The sequence below is a fragment of the Siphateles boraxobius genome, unplaced genomic scaffold (genome assembly GCF_051911475.1).
Source record: "Siphateles boraxobius isolate OS27281-9 unplaced genomic scaffold, OSU_SipBor_1 49, whole genome shotgun sequence".
In the NCBI taxonomy this organism is placed as follows: domain Eukaryota; kingdom Metazoa; phylum Chordata; class Actinopteri; order Cypriniformes; family Leuciscidae; genus Siphateles; species Siphateles boraxobius.
The window spans coordinates 2,159,179-2,175,480 of record NW_027509130.1 but is presented as its reverse complement, the minus strand read 5'-3'; the positions used below and the strand labels follow the sequence as shown (position 1 = coordinate 2,175,480).

At 41.4% G+C, this 16,302-nt stretch overlaps 1 protein-coding gene and 1 pseudogene across 2 annotated transcripts; both read left to right on the top strand.

Annotated features, from left to right (window-relative positions):
• Positions 1-552: 552 nt before the first annotated feature.
• On the top strand, positions 553-7,104 carry LOC143711021 (alpha-2-macroglobulin-like protein 1; annotated as a pseudogene). The gene is made up of 24 exons (XR_013194727.1): positions 553-731; positions 799-955; positions 1,068-1,120; positions 1,241-1,261; positions 1,358-1,737; positions 1,814-1,942; positions 2,021-2,130; positions 2,206-2,376; positions 2,458-2,679; positions 2,749-2,959; positions 3,038-3,187; positions 3,977-4,144; positions 4,231-4,306; positions 4,541-4,637; positions 4,722-4,923; positions 5,008-5,131; positions 5,202-5,323; positions 5,405-5,454; positions 5,547-5,632; positions 5,947-6,123; positions 6,228-6,303; positions 6,407-6,545; positions 6,632-6,706; positions 6,790-7,104. The product of XR_013194727.1 is annotated as an alpha-2-macroglobulin-like protein 1 (transcript).
• Positions 7,105-7,191: 87 nt separating this feature from the next.
• Positions 7,192-9,342, top strand: LOC143711020 (alpha-2-macroglobulin-like protein 1). Its single transcript, XM_077202315.1, has 6 exons — positions 7,192-7,214; positions 7,309-7,504; positions 7,593-7,707; positions 7,805-7,893; positions 8,899-9,162; positions 9,246-9,342. The coding sequence occupies exons 1-5, from the start codon at positions 7,192-7,194 to the stop codon at positions 9,076-9,078; spliced, it is 603 nt and encodes a 200-aa protein (XP_077058430.1). The 3' UTR covers positions 9,079-9,162; positions 9,246-9,342.
• Positions 9,343-16,302: the final 6,960 nt, after the last annotated feature.

The window sequence follows — 16,302 nt, the reverse complement described above, 5'->3', positions numbered from 1 at the left end:
CAAGGCTACCCACCGAAGTAGTTAGCTAATGTTAGCCAGCCAAATGACAGCTGTCCCCGGCACAGTTGGATTGTGGGACTGCCAGCTACCAAAAAGACAACAATTAACAACGTGTTGTTGCAGTGGTTAAAGTTTTATTCAAAGTGCAAAGTAAATGTCAGAAGTGTAACTAAGGAGAATCAACGCAATCAGGGATGGGCTGGAATTAAAAAGTGGACCTGGAATCTTTCCAGAGGATTGATGGCTGTCTTGTGCTCTTATTTTGTGACCCTGGCACAATGTTGCCAAATCAGAGGTTTTCCCACATGTTTTTTTTTATAAGGTTAAAGGTTTGTCCCACCAATATAACCAACCTGTGTTTGTTTCTTCAACCCACTCACTGATGGAGAGAACTACTTTGGCCAATTTTTGATTGGCTATTAGGCTAGTTTTGATGCACTGGCCTGGCATCCCTATGGCAGCCACTTTCTGTGAATGTTCAATCAACATGTAAATAATCGGACCTGATTTCCTTTAGTCTCTGAACCTATACTTCATGATGTTTACACAGGTTATTCATGGTGACATTCCCTGCAGTGATTGAAACTGGATCGGATGCAAAATTATGTGCAAGTCTTCTGAAACCCCAAGAGAGTCTCACAATGACAGTTTCTACGCTTGATGACAAAAGGATGACTCGACTTGTGCGGCAAGTTTCTTCAAAGCCATTTCACCGCTGCTTTAGTTTCCAGGTCTGTTATCATGAGACATGGCTTTTTTTTTTTGTCTGGTTGTGTAGTTAACTGAGCTTCTTTACAGGCTCCTCGAGTAGATGGAGAATCTGTGCAGACACTGAAGGTAGAAGTTCAAGGGAAGGTCTTCAGAGCAACTGAAGAGAGGAAAGTCATGTTCAGACGTTGCCTGCCTTTGACCTTCATCCAAACAGACAAACCCATCTACAATCCAGGACAAACAGGTGAGCTGGAAATTAACCTTGGTTGAATATTAAAGGTGTACAAAGTCAATACACTACAAGTTCTGATCGTCTTCAAGTGCATTATGCAATTAATGCGAGTTTGTCTTTGCAGTGAATTTCAGAGTTGTCACCATGGGTGCTAAAGTTGTGCCACTTGATCAGAGGGTAAGGAACAAATGCAAACTTATTGCTGGTTATTTTTACCTGCTCAGTTTTGCAGTTCTCTTCAATGACTGCTGCAATGGGTTCTTTTAAATGCCTAATATTCCTGTCTTTGTCTTTCAGTACAATTTTGTGGTGGTGGAGGTGAGAATTTGTTCTGATGGAAGTCTTTGAATGGAGCTGCTGCCACTTTCTGTACATTTTGTTTGCCGTTTTTATAAGCTATTACTGTTTTAATAGGACCATAATAACCGCATTGGTCAGTGGACAAACGTTTCCTCAACAAGCTGGATATTGCAGCTTTCTCACAAGTTAAACCCAGAGGCTCTGATAGGGATGTACACACTGAAGGCTTTTATTGGCGACCAAATGGTCTCCAATGTTTTTGAGGTGAAAAAATACGGTAAGTTGTTGTGAATGTGCAACAGTACAACGATAGATCTGGGGTCTTACAGCGTTTTTATTTTTTGTCTTAGTTTTGTTGAGGCTTGTGCCAAGTGAGTTAAACATGCAGATGTTTTCTTGTCTTGTGGTTGGTCAGTTCTTGGAATATTTTGATCCCCGTGATCCCTTTCCATATGTTGTGGTTCCTGATTTGGCCCGTCGTTGCCTGAAAAAAAAATTGCAAAGGTTTGACTCCTGCCTTACAGTGGAGGGTTTTTTCTTGTGCTTGACTTAAATGTGACTCTTTGTTCTGCTACCAGATGAATGCCAATGGCTGTGCCTACCTTACTGTCGATACATCAGTGTTTTTTGGCACCAAATTTGAAAATAATATGCAAGATACTTTTGTTGTAAGTGTGAATGTCACTGAGGAGGGAACAGGTGAGCTATTGGCTGCTCTGAACCAATGACATGTGAATGAAGTTTATTTGTTTATTTGAGTTTGTTTCTTTTCCCCAGATGTAGTCATGTCAAAATCTGCAACCGCGTCCATTACATTTGAAGTCGGCAAAGTCATGTTTTTGGACTTCCCGGAATATTTTGAACCTGGATCAATGATTAAGGGGAAGGCAAGTAAAAGTTATTTCCCTGTTGCAGAAGCCTTCACATTGGTTCCCTTTCCTAACCTTTATCATTCCCAACAGATCTCAGTGTCTCGTTTTGATGGTACTCCAATCACAAACAAAGTGGTTTATCTCCTGGATGGTAACAGCTGACCCAATAAACTGCTGATGGATCTGACCACAAATCGGAATGGACTGGCCACGTTCTCATTCAAAACTGCTACTCGTCCTAAAGCTGCTCTGAATCTGGTGGTATGAATTACTCTTTGTATTTTGAGATGTAGACATCTCAATTTCTCTCGCAAGAAACCGATTGCATTCGTTGTTCCCCAGGCAAGTGTGACTCCAGAGGTTGTTTATGGTTACAAATCGCCATACTTCACTACAAGGGTTGTTCAGCTTCTCCATCCTGATTCTCCCAACAACCCATCATTTAGTGAACTGACTATAGTGAAGCTCGAGCAGCCGCTCAAATGTGGTGCTGCGTTTCCAGTGACCGTGAAGTATTCTTTTGTTGGAGAGGCTGGCGGCTACAGTGTTGACATAATTTATATGGTGAGTGGACATCACTTTTTTTTTCTTATTAGGAAATTTTTCTAAATGTATCTGGCTGCCTTTTGTCAGGTCTTGTCCAGAGGAGTGATCGTCCTCCATGGAATTCAGACGGTCAAAGCGAGGGCTTCTTGTACCATCACAAGCGGCTCTGTCGTTCCAACTGTCTGTCAGTGTCGATATGGCTCCAGAAGTGCAGATTCTGGTCTACTGCGTTCTGCCCAGTGAGAATGTTGTTGTTGGTAGTGCGTCGTTTGACACAGAAACCTGTCTCGAAAACCAAGTATGATGTGCACTAGCATATTTTGGCTTAAAGTAGGGAATATTGACTTGTCCTACAGCATGTGGGTCCTTGTTCCAGGTGTCTCTAAGGTTCTCTCCTGCAACGGCCGTTCTTGCTGAGAGAAATGTTCTGACTGTCTCTGCTCAAGCAAGATCTCTGTGTGGCATCAGTGCTGTAGATCAGAGCATCTGGATATTGGAGCCAGGAAGACGTCTGAGTGCTAAAATGGTATCCATGTTCAGTTGATTGAATGTCGGTCAAGACCAACAAGAATTTCAGTTTCAGCTTTAGAATTAGTAATGCTGACAGATCGATTGGACAAATCTGTTATGATTATAGCAGTTTTAAGGCAGGAACACACCAAGCCGACGAACTAGCGCTGATGAAAGCCTACTGTGTTGTCGCGTCGAGGTAAAAAGCTGTACTTGAACACACCGAGAGAACTACAGCCGACTGTTAGCTAGAATGCGCGTTCTGCGCCTGCGTGTAAATGAGACCACTGTCTATTTCTGCATTTATATTCATCCATATTAGACATTCAAAAAGAGAAACCGACACTGCAGATAACGTTACACAAACCATAAACAAAAGGGCGTGCTTACCGTTTTGAATATCAATCTTGCTAAACGCTTTCTTTATTCTGCTCATGTTAATATTTAAATATTTGCCAAGGAACACTCATGTAAGATGACGTAATGTAAGAACGGCCTTCTATCTGTACCGTTTTGACTTTGCTCTGTTTCGCTATTATTCTCGTGCAATGACTCGTTCACTAAGCTGAACAGCCAATCAGAGTTCTCTCTCACAGACGGCCCGACGCCGATTCAACATGTCCAATTTCAGCCGACGGTGCGCAACCCACTGAGAAAACTTAGTCGGCCGGCACACAAACTGCCCAACGGCCGACTGTCGGCTTGGTGTGTTCCTGGCCTTAGGGTACATCATACGTAACATACCAAACATTAATGAATTTAGTTCAACAAGTGACATACCAAAACAATTGTTTCATGGTTCCAGGTGTTTGATTTGCTCCCGGTGTGATCACTATCAGGTTACCCATACAGTGTTCAGGATGAACCAGAGTGTCTAGGTTTTCGACCCAGTCTACCATTTCAACCCATTGTAAATTTTCGTAGAGATCCTGCCTACACTGCTCCTACAAATCAAGCCTACACCACCTTCAAGGTAGAAAACGTAATTTGTGACTACATGGTCAAGAACTGAGTCATTGACTTAAATCTGTCTTGTGTTTTGACTTGTTACTCTGACAGAGCCTGGGAATGAAGATCGCAGCAAATCTCGATGTAAGAGCCCCTCCGTGCCCACTGTATCCCAGATTCCCAGAAGGTAGGTCTATGCAGAGAGGCCATTCTTTCAGTGAAAACAAATTCTGCATGACTTGGTGAACTTTCACTCAGTTATGTGAGGTTACTACTCCTCTGTGGATCAGCAAATTATAGAAGTGATTAAAGCACCCAACACCACACAAATGCAGCAAGAGGGGCAGTTTATTCTGCAGATACTAAGACAGTTTTGTGTAAAATTGCTCGTCTCTTTCAGGGAATTTGAATCTTCCTGTAGCAGTGCCCCTTCAAAATGGAGCTGACACTTCCTCTTTTAAAGTGACTGTCAGGACTTACTTTCCGGAAACATGGCTCTGGCAGCTTGTTCATGTGGGGTTAGTGAAGCATCTTGTTCCTTCTAAAGCTACTTACCCAGTTTTTACTTGTTCCTCTTATTTCTCTCTTCTACTATCTTTCAGAAACACTGGATCCACACTAGTTCCTCTCACTGTTCCTGACCACATCACCACATGGGAGACGGAGGCATTCTGCCTGTCCTCAAAAGGTTTTGGTCTGGCTCCTCCTGCTCTGCTGACGGTCTTCCAGCCCTTCTTCCTGGAGCTCTCCCTGCCGTAGTCCATCGTCCGTGGGGAGTCTTTTGATCTGTCCAAGTGCATCATGGTCTGCCATGGTTTTCTTTTATATAATTGATCTGTATAGAGAAGGTCATGTGTCTTTGCTCCATGTGCTCTGTTTCATTGGCAGGTTAAAGTAACACCAGCTTCATCCATGGACTTCACTCTTAAACCATATACTGAACCGTATGCGTCTTGTCTTTGTGCTAATGGGAGAAAAACCTTCAAATGGGTTCTCTCAGCTTCTGTTCTCGGTCAGTTTAGGGTAATCTCTCTAAATTAAGTGTATATTAGGTGTTACTCACTTCCTGTCTGTCACTGTAGGAACTGTCAATGTGACTGTCAGTGCTTCAGCTGAATCATCCCGGACCCGATGTGGCACTGAGGTTGTGACTGTGCCGACGAGAGGACGCATTGACGTAGTCATTCGAAGTCTACTTGTCCTGGTAAGTGGTAACCAGCCCTCTGGAGTTTGATCATGGAGCAAAAGCTGCTTTAGTGAATGTGGTGTTTTATTGCTTCTATAGCCTGAAGGAGTTGAAAGGACAAACACCCAGAGTTGGTTACTGTGTCCAAAGGTTTTTTTTGCACTCAATTCTGCAATACAATTTCCCTGTACAGCCAAACATTAGCCTAGCTCTCAATGCTAATCCATTCTGTTTGGTCTGCAGGAAAAGTTCTTTCTGAAGACGTGACTCTGACACTTCCATCAAACGTGGTTCAAGGATCTGCCAGATGCTCAGTTTCAGTCCTTGGTAAAAACCTGTCATTGAATAGAAACTGACATGTGAAGATTGGTAGAATAACTAGGGGTCGACCGATTATCTTCGCCGATATGAAGCATTTTTTTGGTTCTCGGCCATTTTCAAAACAATTTGCTGAATTTAATTTTGAAATGAGCTATATTTGGCTCTGATGCAGCCACCTCTGTCGGAACTGTAGACTACACCAATGTCCCCGCCCATCTGATTTGTTGGGAGCAAAATTTGTTTGGCCCTGAAAATCACATATCGGCCGACCCCCGAGAATAACGGTTTCTGATATGGATTTTATGCTTGACCTCTTGTAGGGGACATACTGGGTCGTGCACTGAAGAATCTAGATGGGTTGTTACAGATGCCATCTGGCTGTGGAGAACAGAATATGATCATTCTTGCTCCAAATATTTACATCCTACTGTACCTGAAAGTCACAGGGGAACTCACTGCAGCAATCTGAGAGACCGCCACAGGCTTCCTTCAGAGCGGTATGGATGACCAAATCCACTTTGTAGGATAGTAAATTCCAAGGAAGCTTAGTCCTGCTCTTCCCATTCGAATATAATTTTACATGTGGCTTTTGACCAATAAGGATACCAAGGACAACTGAACTACAGGCACAGTGACGGATCATACAGCACATTTGGTTATGATGCGTCCAATACATGGTGAGTTTCTCACAGTTCTACTGTTGTGTATAATCTGTGGCACAAGTGGTTTAAGTTTCCATTTGACATCTCCAGTTCAGTTTGTGATCTCCTCCACGGCCAGGTTGACTGCCTTTGTCATGAGGTCCTTTGGTCTAGCGAGGCAATTTGTCCTGCAGAGTGCAAAGGATTGGTTGATCAGCACGCAGGGTTCAGACGGCTGTTTCATTCAGCAGGGAACTCTGTACCATAGTGACATGAAGTTGCATTACATGTTTCTTAATGCACTGGCACCAATGGACTAGGTGTGAGACTGTTCTTAAGCTTTTTTTTTTCCTTTTTTTTTAAGGGGGGAGTTGGTGACGGTGTGACCATGACTGCCTACATTGTTGCATCGCTGCTTGAACTAGGTGTCCCCACTACGGTAAAACCGGTCCATTAGTTGTATGATCTCCTTGCAGATGACCTTCCTGTTCTGGCTGTCTGACAGCCGTTTTTGTTTTTTAGGATCCTGTCATTCTCAACGGTCTGTCATGCTTGAGGCCTGTCGTTGTGAACCTGGGAAACACTTATGCCACGGCTCTGCTGGCCTACACCTTCAGTCTGGCTGGAGAAACCACCACTCGATCACAGCTTTTAACTGCCTTGGACAACCTTGCCATTTCTGAAGGTAAGATTTACCGGGTGGTTGATTTTGGTTCATCAGGGTCTCTGGCATCAACTTTCTCCCCTCCATCTCATCCTTTGGCACTAAGCTCCATTTGTCTCAGACGACATCTGGAGATACCCTGGCGGTGGAGATCAGCTCTTATGTGCTGCTAGCAGTTCTCGCTGTTCAGCCTCTCACAACGGCTAATCTGGGCTATGCTAACCGCATTGTCAACTGGCTCGTGACCCAGCATAATCCCTATGGAGGCTTCTCCTCCACCCAGGTGCCTCTGACTACCAAACATGAGCACATTCATTTATGAGGATTTTTTTTTAAAATCTGGTACTTGTTTTTAGGACACAGTGATGGCTCTTCAGGCTCTGTGTACGCTGCTCAAGTGTTCAGCTTGGACGCTCCAGCACTGTTACCGTACAGTCCTCAGTAGTAGGAGGAGACTCTTATAGCTTCAATGTGAATCGGGACAATAGGCTGCTGTATCAGGAGAAGCGGCTGAAGAATGTTCCCGGCAAATATAGTGTTAAAGCATCAGGATCCTCTTGTGTGTCTGTGCAGGTCTGTATCTTCACCCTCTCTATTTATTGTGCATATCCAAATCTAAATGTGTTTTTTTTTTTTTTTTTTTGTTCTACTCCTACTACAGGTTGCGTGTTTCTATAACATCCCAACACCCGTTAAAGTCTCCACGACGCTGCGTGTGGAAGCGAAGGTGACTAGAGACTGCCAACCGCTTGGAGCCAGTCTCATGTTGAAGTTCACTGTGAAGGTAGAAGCATTGTTTCCTGAAACCAACTGTTTATGGCTCTTACAAAAAGGAAGCGTGTTTATCTTGTTGTCTAAACCTCTTTTATTCACCATCCAGATACGATGGTGTAAAATCAAGCACTAACATGGTTCTAGTGGACATTAAACTCCTGTCGGGCTTCACCGCAGATACGTCACTGGTTTGTATTTAAGATGATTTAGAAAGTCCCAAGATTCTTTAACCTGTGTGAAGCTGGCCCCCAACGCAAAGTTTCGTCAAAATATGCACAAACATTTGTGCTGTAAAGTTTCATTTGTGCAGATTCGTTTTTGCCTTTAAAATATCAGAAATTGAATTATAGACGATGTCACCAGCCCCCACATGCTCCCAATTCATCCAAAGTAGAAGCAATTATTTGTGCTATAAATTATATTTGGTGTTGTGTTGGGTTTAAAAATAGACCCTGAATGAGAGCGAATTATAGACGATGACTTCAGCAGCCAGTACCCAAATCACTATTTATGTTACGTTTACCTATCCTGTGCGTTTCAAACTTTAAAATAGCTAATTTCTGGTTTAATATAATTTATGTAATTCCTGTCAAAGCTGAATTTTCTGTATCATTACTCCATAGTAAAATGTTGATTTTTGTGCTCTATTGTGTGCTGTGATACGTTGTTCTATTAAATCATCTTTATTAGCATCTAACATTTTGGTAAGAGATTGAATAAATGACAAACCTGCAATAAATACTCATACATCATACTGACTTCACATAAAACTAGATAGACCTGTCTTAGTTAATGGTCATTCTGGTTACTTAGATTAATTTGGTCACAAAAATCAGAAATGGCCTATTTTATTCAGTCAGCTTGTACAGAAAGATCAGAAATGGCCTATTTTATTCAGTCAGCTTGTAGCCTATAATGAATATCAACATTTATAATTTGATTTAATGTCTAATATTTTAAAACCCGACAGCGCAAACGAGACTATTTTGGGTGAATTTGGAGCATGTTGGGGGCTGATGACCTCAATGACCTAAAACTTATTTTAATATCTAAAACAAAGCAGCACAAACTAATCTTTTTATAGCACAAACGATTGAGCATATTTTGATGACGTTTTGCGTTGGGTGGGGGGCCAACTTCACGCAGGTGATGCTCCTCTAATTGTAATTGTGTGAATGGTCTATTCCCCTCAGCTAGGTTCTTCACCCCAATCGTTTGCCCCGCTAGTGGAGCGGGTTGATGCTGAAGAAGATCGTGTCCTAGTGTATCTGAAAGAGTCGAGACTGTTCACTGGGTTTATTACTAGCGGCCATTTTCTCATGTGTTGCTGTTCATCCTTTCTGTCTCGCAGGTTCCCAAAGGCGTCCCCATGAGTTACACTCTGCAGCTGAAACAGGTTCTTGCAGTGGAAAATCTCAAGCCAGCAGTCATAAATGTTTATGACTACTATCAGACAAGTATGCTATCATCCTAATCATGCATTGCTCTGGCTGAATTCACTGTTGAAAACGATCCAGTTAATTTTCTGTTCCTCATTCAGGTGATGCGTTTGAGACCACCTACACGGCCCCTTGTCCATGATTCAGTACTGGCTGTAGGATGCTTGACTTAAATAAAACCACTTTTATACAACCAGTTCTGTTGCCTCTTGTATCTTCTGTGATGTTTGTTTCAATTAGGAAGTTGCAGTGTTCATGAGTTTCTATTTGTCCTGTGACTTCAAATCCTTAACATGGCTCACTCAACAGTTATGGTTCTTTTAACTTTTTTTTTTTATAACTAAGCCTTTAAAATGTGGCGCTTTGCTTGCAGGTGAATCTTCAATAATCAACTGGCAAGCTTAACCTTTTCTCTTCCAACCATGGTAATAAGCTTTGTGTAAATTAAGGGCTTTTACACTTAACTTAACCCTGAGTTATTGTCATTCTTAAAGGGGTCATGAGCTGAGAATTCAAATCGTCCTTGATCTAAAAAATTCCCTGTAAGATTCAAAACATCCTTATTCCAAAAATAGCCTTTTGAAACCAAGGCCAGAAAACAACTGGATCTCATAAGTGTAGACTTGTGATGTCACAGGGCAGCTGTAGACTGCCTCTGCAGAATAATATCAACACTTTTCTACATCCCCGCTCCTTTGGCGTCGCCCACTGGAGTGTTAGTGAATAGTTACATGAGAATGAAAAAAGATCAAAACCATTACCTTCCAAAAGATCCTAATGCTAGGAAAGGAAAGTGTATTGGTGTTTGGTACATTTCACTGTATTTGGTAATTCAGTTGAAGTTTCTACGCAGGCTTTGCAAACAGACTTTTACAATATGGATCTGCCAGCAACATCACAAACATGGAAGTAACTGAGCAAACACACACCTTTATGAGATACATGCAAAAAGAACTAAAGACAGAGTATGATAAAACGCACATTACGTGTACATACATTTTAGTCCAGATCAGTAAGCTATTTTAAGAAAACTGTATATTATGATATACATTAGAAAATTTGATCATCTCATTTATAAGAAAAAACTCAAACCAAAATCTACATTTAAACCATATGGGACCAAAGTTTTTAATGTGGGTTTTATCATGCATGATGTCACATACATAAAGACACCTCTAGGGGATACCTCTTGTTGAGCTTTGGTACACTATGGTCAAATAAATGTTCAGTGATATCCTCCAAAGATTTCGGAATTTTGGCAAATTGTTTTCTCTATATAGTGTTGATATGGCAACTAATAAATACACCAAGTTTCATCATGCTAGCATGTGTGGAAGTATTTAAAACAAGGGTGTTACAATGACCCCCACGTTAGGTTGTGCCCCGCTCTCCCCTACATTTAGAAAACACGTAAAAACATACTTTTAAAGGCAAAATATTTAAGAGCAGTTGGTCAATTTAAGCAAATCAATGGCTGTAATATTGATTATCAACACAATATATAGGGTTGAGGTGATTTTAATTCCATCCGTCCAAGGACGCCATGTGATGTAGTGATTGGTACTCGCGTCACCTTTTTTGGATTTTCGTCACTTAAGGTGTGGTTATGTGTACATCATATGCCTTCCTCCTCTATTAGTTTGAGGCACCAGTCAAGGTCTTTTACCTTGACAGTATGAGAACACTCCAAACAGGAGCTGTTCAATCATTTAGAATTAATGTAAAGTGGAGGGAGATGGTCAGCTGATTTATCTGAAAGATTGGTGAGAATGCTTACTTGTAGAGCCTCTTCTGTATTATCAATAATGCCAAGGTCTCTGGAAAGAGGTTTGGTTAAGTTATATTTACATTCCTCATGGTTGAGTGAGCAGTCAGATGGCAGTGACGACTTCCAGTGGTTGTGTAACTTTTTGAGCAGCACTAAAACATTCCTTAAATGAGCTTCACACGAATAAACTGTGCACATCAATAGCGAGCACCCATTCATATTAACATAGGGGGTGTGTAAGCTAAACTTGTAGTCATCACTATTTATTGAGTTTTGTATTATCTTTAACATACCAATGGTAACTGGAAAAAAACCTTCTCCCCTATTTTAAACAAAGTTGGCATGCTTGTAACTCAAAAAGTAATAAAGATTTCTCAAAATGTGTTTCAATTCTGGTTCTTAAACTTTTCTTTCAGTATTTTCATTTTTAAATGGTTCAATCCCCAAAATATGGGAATCTCAATATGGCTCCTTAGGTAAATGGTTTAATTGTACACATTTTCATTGGTCAAATACCAAATGTTGGTGACTCGGCCTAGAGAAGGTATTTTTGAAAGAGTAATGTCTAATCACCGTGGGAATGTGTTCTGTATGTTGTGGCCATGCTATTATTCCGAGGTGTAGTTGTGGACTATACTTTACTGCTTAACCAGAGCTGTAACCACCATAAACACTGAGGGGGACAAAGTCACACAAATTCCCATATCAAAAAAATTTTAAAAAAGCGCTTGGAAGAGGTGGCTTTGTGGTTCAAATTTGAGTGAAAGATCAAAATTCTCAGGTATAGAAATTGAAGTAAAACATGGCATAGTCCCTGTATAAAATAGATTAATCTTCTAAAGTTATTCAATAAAGAGCAATTGGTGATTTCTGACTTTTGCAAGATGAACTTAAGATGCATTAAGGATAATAAGCTAATGCTTTCTAGTTTGTTATAGTAAAACTGGCTACACTGATATTAGTCTAATGCATAACTGAATGCCTTCATCTAGAAAAAAAACTGCCATGTTGGAGCTTTTTTTTTTCTCTCATCTGCAACAGTCATTGAGAAATGCTTGCAAGCAAAATACAGCTGTTTTAAATGCAAAAAACCTTTAAAACCATGAATTTTAAACTTCTGTTTACAGATTAACCTTTTTCTGGAAAATGTGAACTACATTTTAGTCACGTTACAAGGATTTGAAGGATCACAGGATGAATAGAAACTGATGAACATGCAATGACAAACAAAAGACAACAAAGAGGACTGATTGTATAAAAGCGGTTTTATTAAGTCATGAGTCCTAAAGCCAGTACTGAATCAAATCATGGACAAGGGGACGTGTAGGTGGTCTCAAATGAATCACCTGAAAGGGGAACAGAATGACCTGGATCATATTCACTGAATTCAGCCAGAGCAATGAATGATTAGGATGAAAACGTACATGTCTGATAGTAGTCATAAACCTTTATGACTGCTGGCTTGAGATTTTTCACTGCAAGAACCTGTTTCAGCTGCAGAGTGTAACTCATGGGGACGCCTTTGGGAACCTGCGAGACAAAGCATGAACAGCACAGATGCACACACAGCACTCAAGACAGCAGCTAGTAATATACCCAGTGTACAGTCTCACCGCTTTCAGATACACTAGGACATGATCATCTTCAGCATCAACTCGTTCTATTATCGGGTCAAATAATTCAAGCTGAGGGGAAAAGACCATTGTTTACAGACAATTGCAACTGGACAATCAAGCATCTTAGGACTTTCTAAATCTCAAACGCATACGAACCGGTGACGTATCTGCCGTGAAGCCTGACATGAGCTTAATGTCCACTAGAACCATGTTAGTGCTTGCTTTTACACCATTGTATCTGAATGAGGGGGATGGGGAATAAAGAGGTTGAGTCAACAGGATCAAGAACACAGCTCCCCTATGTTAGTCAAACACTAGCTGATTTCAGGACACAAATTCAGCTCTTCTTACTTAACAATGAAGTTTAACATCAGATTGGCTCCAAGGGGTTGGCAGTCTCCAGTCACCTTTGCTTCGATGCTCAGTGTTTTGGCAGCTTTAGCGGGTGTTGGGATGTTGTAGAAACATGCAACCTACAGTATGAGTGCAGAGCAAACAAAGTACAGTAACATTTGGATGTACACAACAGAAACAGGGGGGTTAAGATACACACCTGCACAGACAGACAAGTGGATCCTGACGCTTTAACACTATATTTGCCGGGAACATTCTTCAGCCGCTTCTCCTGATACAGCAGCCTATTGTCCCGATCCACTTTGAAGCTATAAGAGTCTCCTCCTACTACTGAGGACTGAACGGTAACTGTGCTGGAGCCGTCCAAGCTGAACACTTGAGCAGCGTACACAGACAGGGCATGGAGAGCCACCACTGTGTCCTAAAAACAAGCACTAGATTAAAAACCTCCTCATAAATGATTGCACTAATGTTTGGTAGTCGGAGGCACCTGGGTGGAGGAGAAGCCTCCATAGGGATTCTGTTGGGTCACGAGCCAGTTGACAATACGGTTAGCATAGCCCAGATTAGCTGTCGTGAGAGGCTGAACAGCGAGAACTGCTAGCAGCACGTAAGAGCTGATCTCCACCGCCAGAGTATCACCAGATGTCGTCTGAGACCAATGGAGCTTAGTGCCTTAAGATGGAGGGGGAAGTTAAAGCCAAAGACCCCGATGAACCATCGAGAGACTGGTAAATCTCACCATCAGAAATGGCAAGGTTGTCCAAGGAATTTAGAAGCTGTGATCGAGTGGTGGTCTCTCCAGCCAGACTGAAGGTGTAGGCCAGCAGAGCCGTGGTGTAAGTGTTTCCCAGGTTCCCAACGACAGGCCTCAAGCATGACAGACCATTTGTAATGACAGTATCCTGAAAAATCAAAGCCAATATTAGACCGCTAGAAAAGGAAGGTCACCTGGATGCTTAAGTAGCTCATAACTACTGGTGATGTTTTTACCATGGTGGGGACACCTAGTTCAAGCAGCGATGCAACAATGTAGGCAGTCATGGTTACACCGTCACCAACTCCACCCTAAAAACATACAAATACAATCATTTAGAAGAAACGTCACACACCATGTCAATTGGTTAGAGCACAGTTTAACATGTAATGCACCTTCATGTCACTATGGTACAGAGTTCCCTGCTGAATGAAACAGCCATCTGATCCCTGCTTGATGATCAACCAATCCTTTGCACTCTGCAGGACATGTGGATCAATGAAGATAAATTGCCTCGCTAGACCAAAAGACCTCATGACAAAGGTGGTCAACCTGGCCGTGGAGAAGGTCACAAACTGAACTTATAAACGGCTGGTGCCACAGATTACACAGAACAGTAAAACAGTGAGAGACTCACCATGTATTTGATTCATCATTACCAAATGTGCTGTATGAACCATCATTGTGTCTGTAGTTCAGTTGTCTTTGGTATCCTGATAAGGTTAAAATCCATATGTAAATTAGTCAGGAAGGCTGGTAAACAGTCTGGCACAGTCCAAGGGGAGAAGACTAAACCTTCTTGGAATTTAGTCTCCTACACATATAAAGTGGATTTTCCATACCGCTCCTCAGGAAGCCTGTGGCAGTCTCTCGGATTGCTGCAGTGAGTTGCCCCGTTACTTCAAGGTACAACAGAATGTAAATATTGGGAGCAAGAATGATCATATTTTGTTCTCCACAGCCATACGGCATCTGTAGTAACCTATCCAGATTCTTCAGTGCACGACCCATTATGTCCCCTACAAGAAGTCAAATATAAAACCCAGATCAGAAAAAAAGTTATTCTGCTAAATATTACCTGACAGTTTTTACAGAATTACATGTTTTACCGAGGACTGAAACTGAGCATCTGGCAGATCCTTGAACCACATTTGTTGGAAACCTCAGAGTCACATCTTCAGAAAGAACTTTTCCTGCAGACCGAAAAGAATGGATCAGTATTGAGCTCTAGTCAACTCAACGTCATTTATATAGCACTTAAAACAGATGGTTTCAAAGCAGCTTTGAAGTGATAATAGGAAATTAAAGTATTCTAGAGCTGCTGTAAAGCCAAAACAATCTGTTAAAATTATGGTCCAGCAAAAGTCAGTTTGATTCTCTTCAACTCCAAAGATCATTATTTTTAAATTAGGGGCCTCTTAGACAAGCGTTTTAACTGAAAACAGGGGCCTATACCATGAAGCCGGTTTAGGTGGCTAGCCAGATATGATTCAAGTTTAGTTCGCGACAACCCTGGGTTTTAGGGACCATGAAAGTGGTTTGGCTTTAAGCAGTGTTCACCGCAATAGTGACTTACGCTCCACGGCTAACCTGGTCCAGGGCAGGTTATGTTCCAGGTAAGAGGTTGCAAACCGAACTTGGGACCAATCAGCTGTGAGCAAAGTGACACATGCCTGATGCGATAAAGTCACTCCACCTGTTTCTACTCCAAATTAAAAGGTAACTACATAGCAAATGATTTTTAAAGACAAAATCGTCTGGTTTTTAAGTGATGCTTATTTAGAATAAATTTGTATGATTTAGATTTATGTAATTATACACTTAATTGACGAACTAAAATTGTACATCTGTGATTACGCAGTTTAAATGAATATATAAAAGGTAATATAAATAGACTTTAGCATCAATAGATGAAGCTATAAAATAACTACATGTGAGATTTAAATGTTTAATTCTCTCTAAACCTTGAGAAAGTTGATGATCAGCATCATGGTACCAACAAAGCCTGGTTGGATTGGTTTTGTCAACTCAAAACTAATCCTGCAACCCTGAGTTTGTTCAACTACCATCATGGTACAGGCCCCAGAACTTAATGCGTTCTGGCCACTCATTTGCAGGACAGTTGTGTGGCTCAAGAATGCAAACATTGCACGAAGATAAATGACGTTAGTCAAAACGTGCACATTGGAATCCATTTCAAACTTTAAAAACATGAAAAAAATAAAAAAGCGTGCAACACCGTCAGTCTATAGGTGTGAGTTTTTGAATATGCGTGTGCAGACGAGTCTCTTCACAAATTACTTGTCTGGCCTGCATATGAAATCGTTAGTAGTTTCCACGGATCCATGCAAACGGGAATCAATTGATAATAAAATGCGTTGTCGTGTCCAGGCGCAGGTCCTTCATTAGATCTGGATTACAGTGGACTATGGTAAACAGGCTAATATTAGCGTAGACTGCATTCTTATAAAACGAGTACATCAGGTCTTATGGGAAGTTGCGGCTGACCTAACCTATGGAGCCTAACATTGAATTATAGAAGTTGATAATGTGCCATGTGTATGCTAGGTTAAAGAGATGTTTTTTTAGTCCAGATTTGAACTGACAGTGTTTGCTTCCTGAAAAATTGTAGGAAGACCGTTCCAAAGCTTAGGTGCTAAATA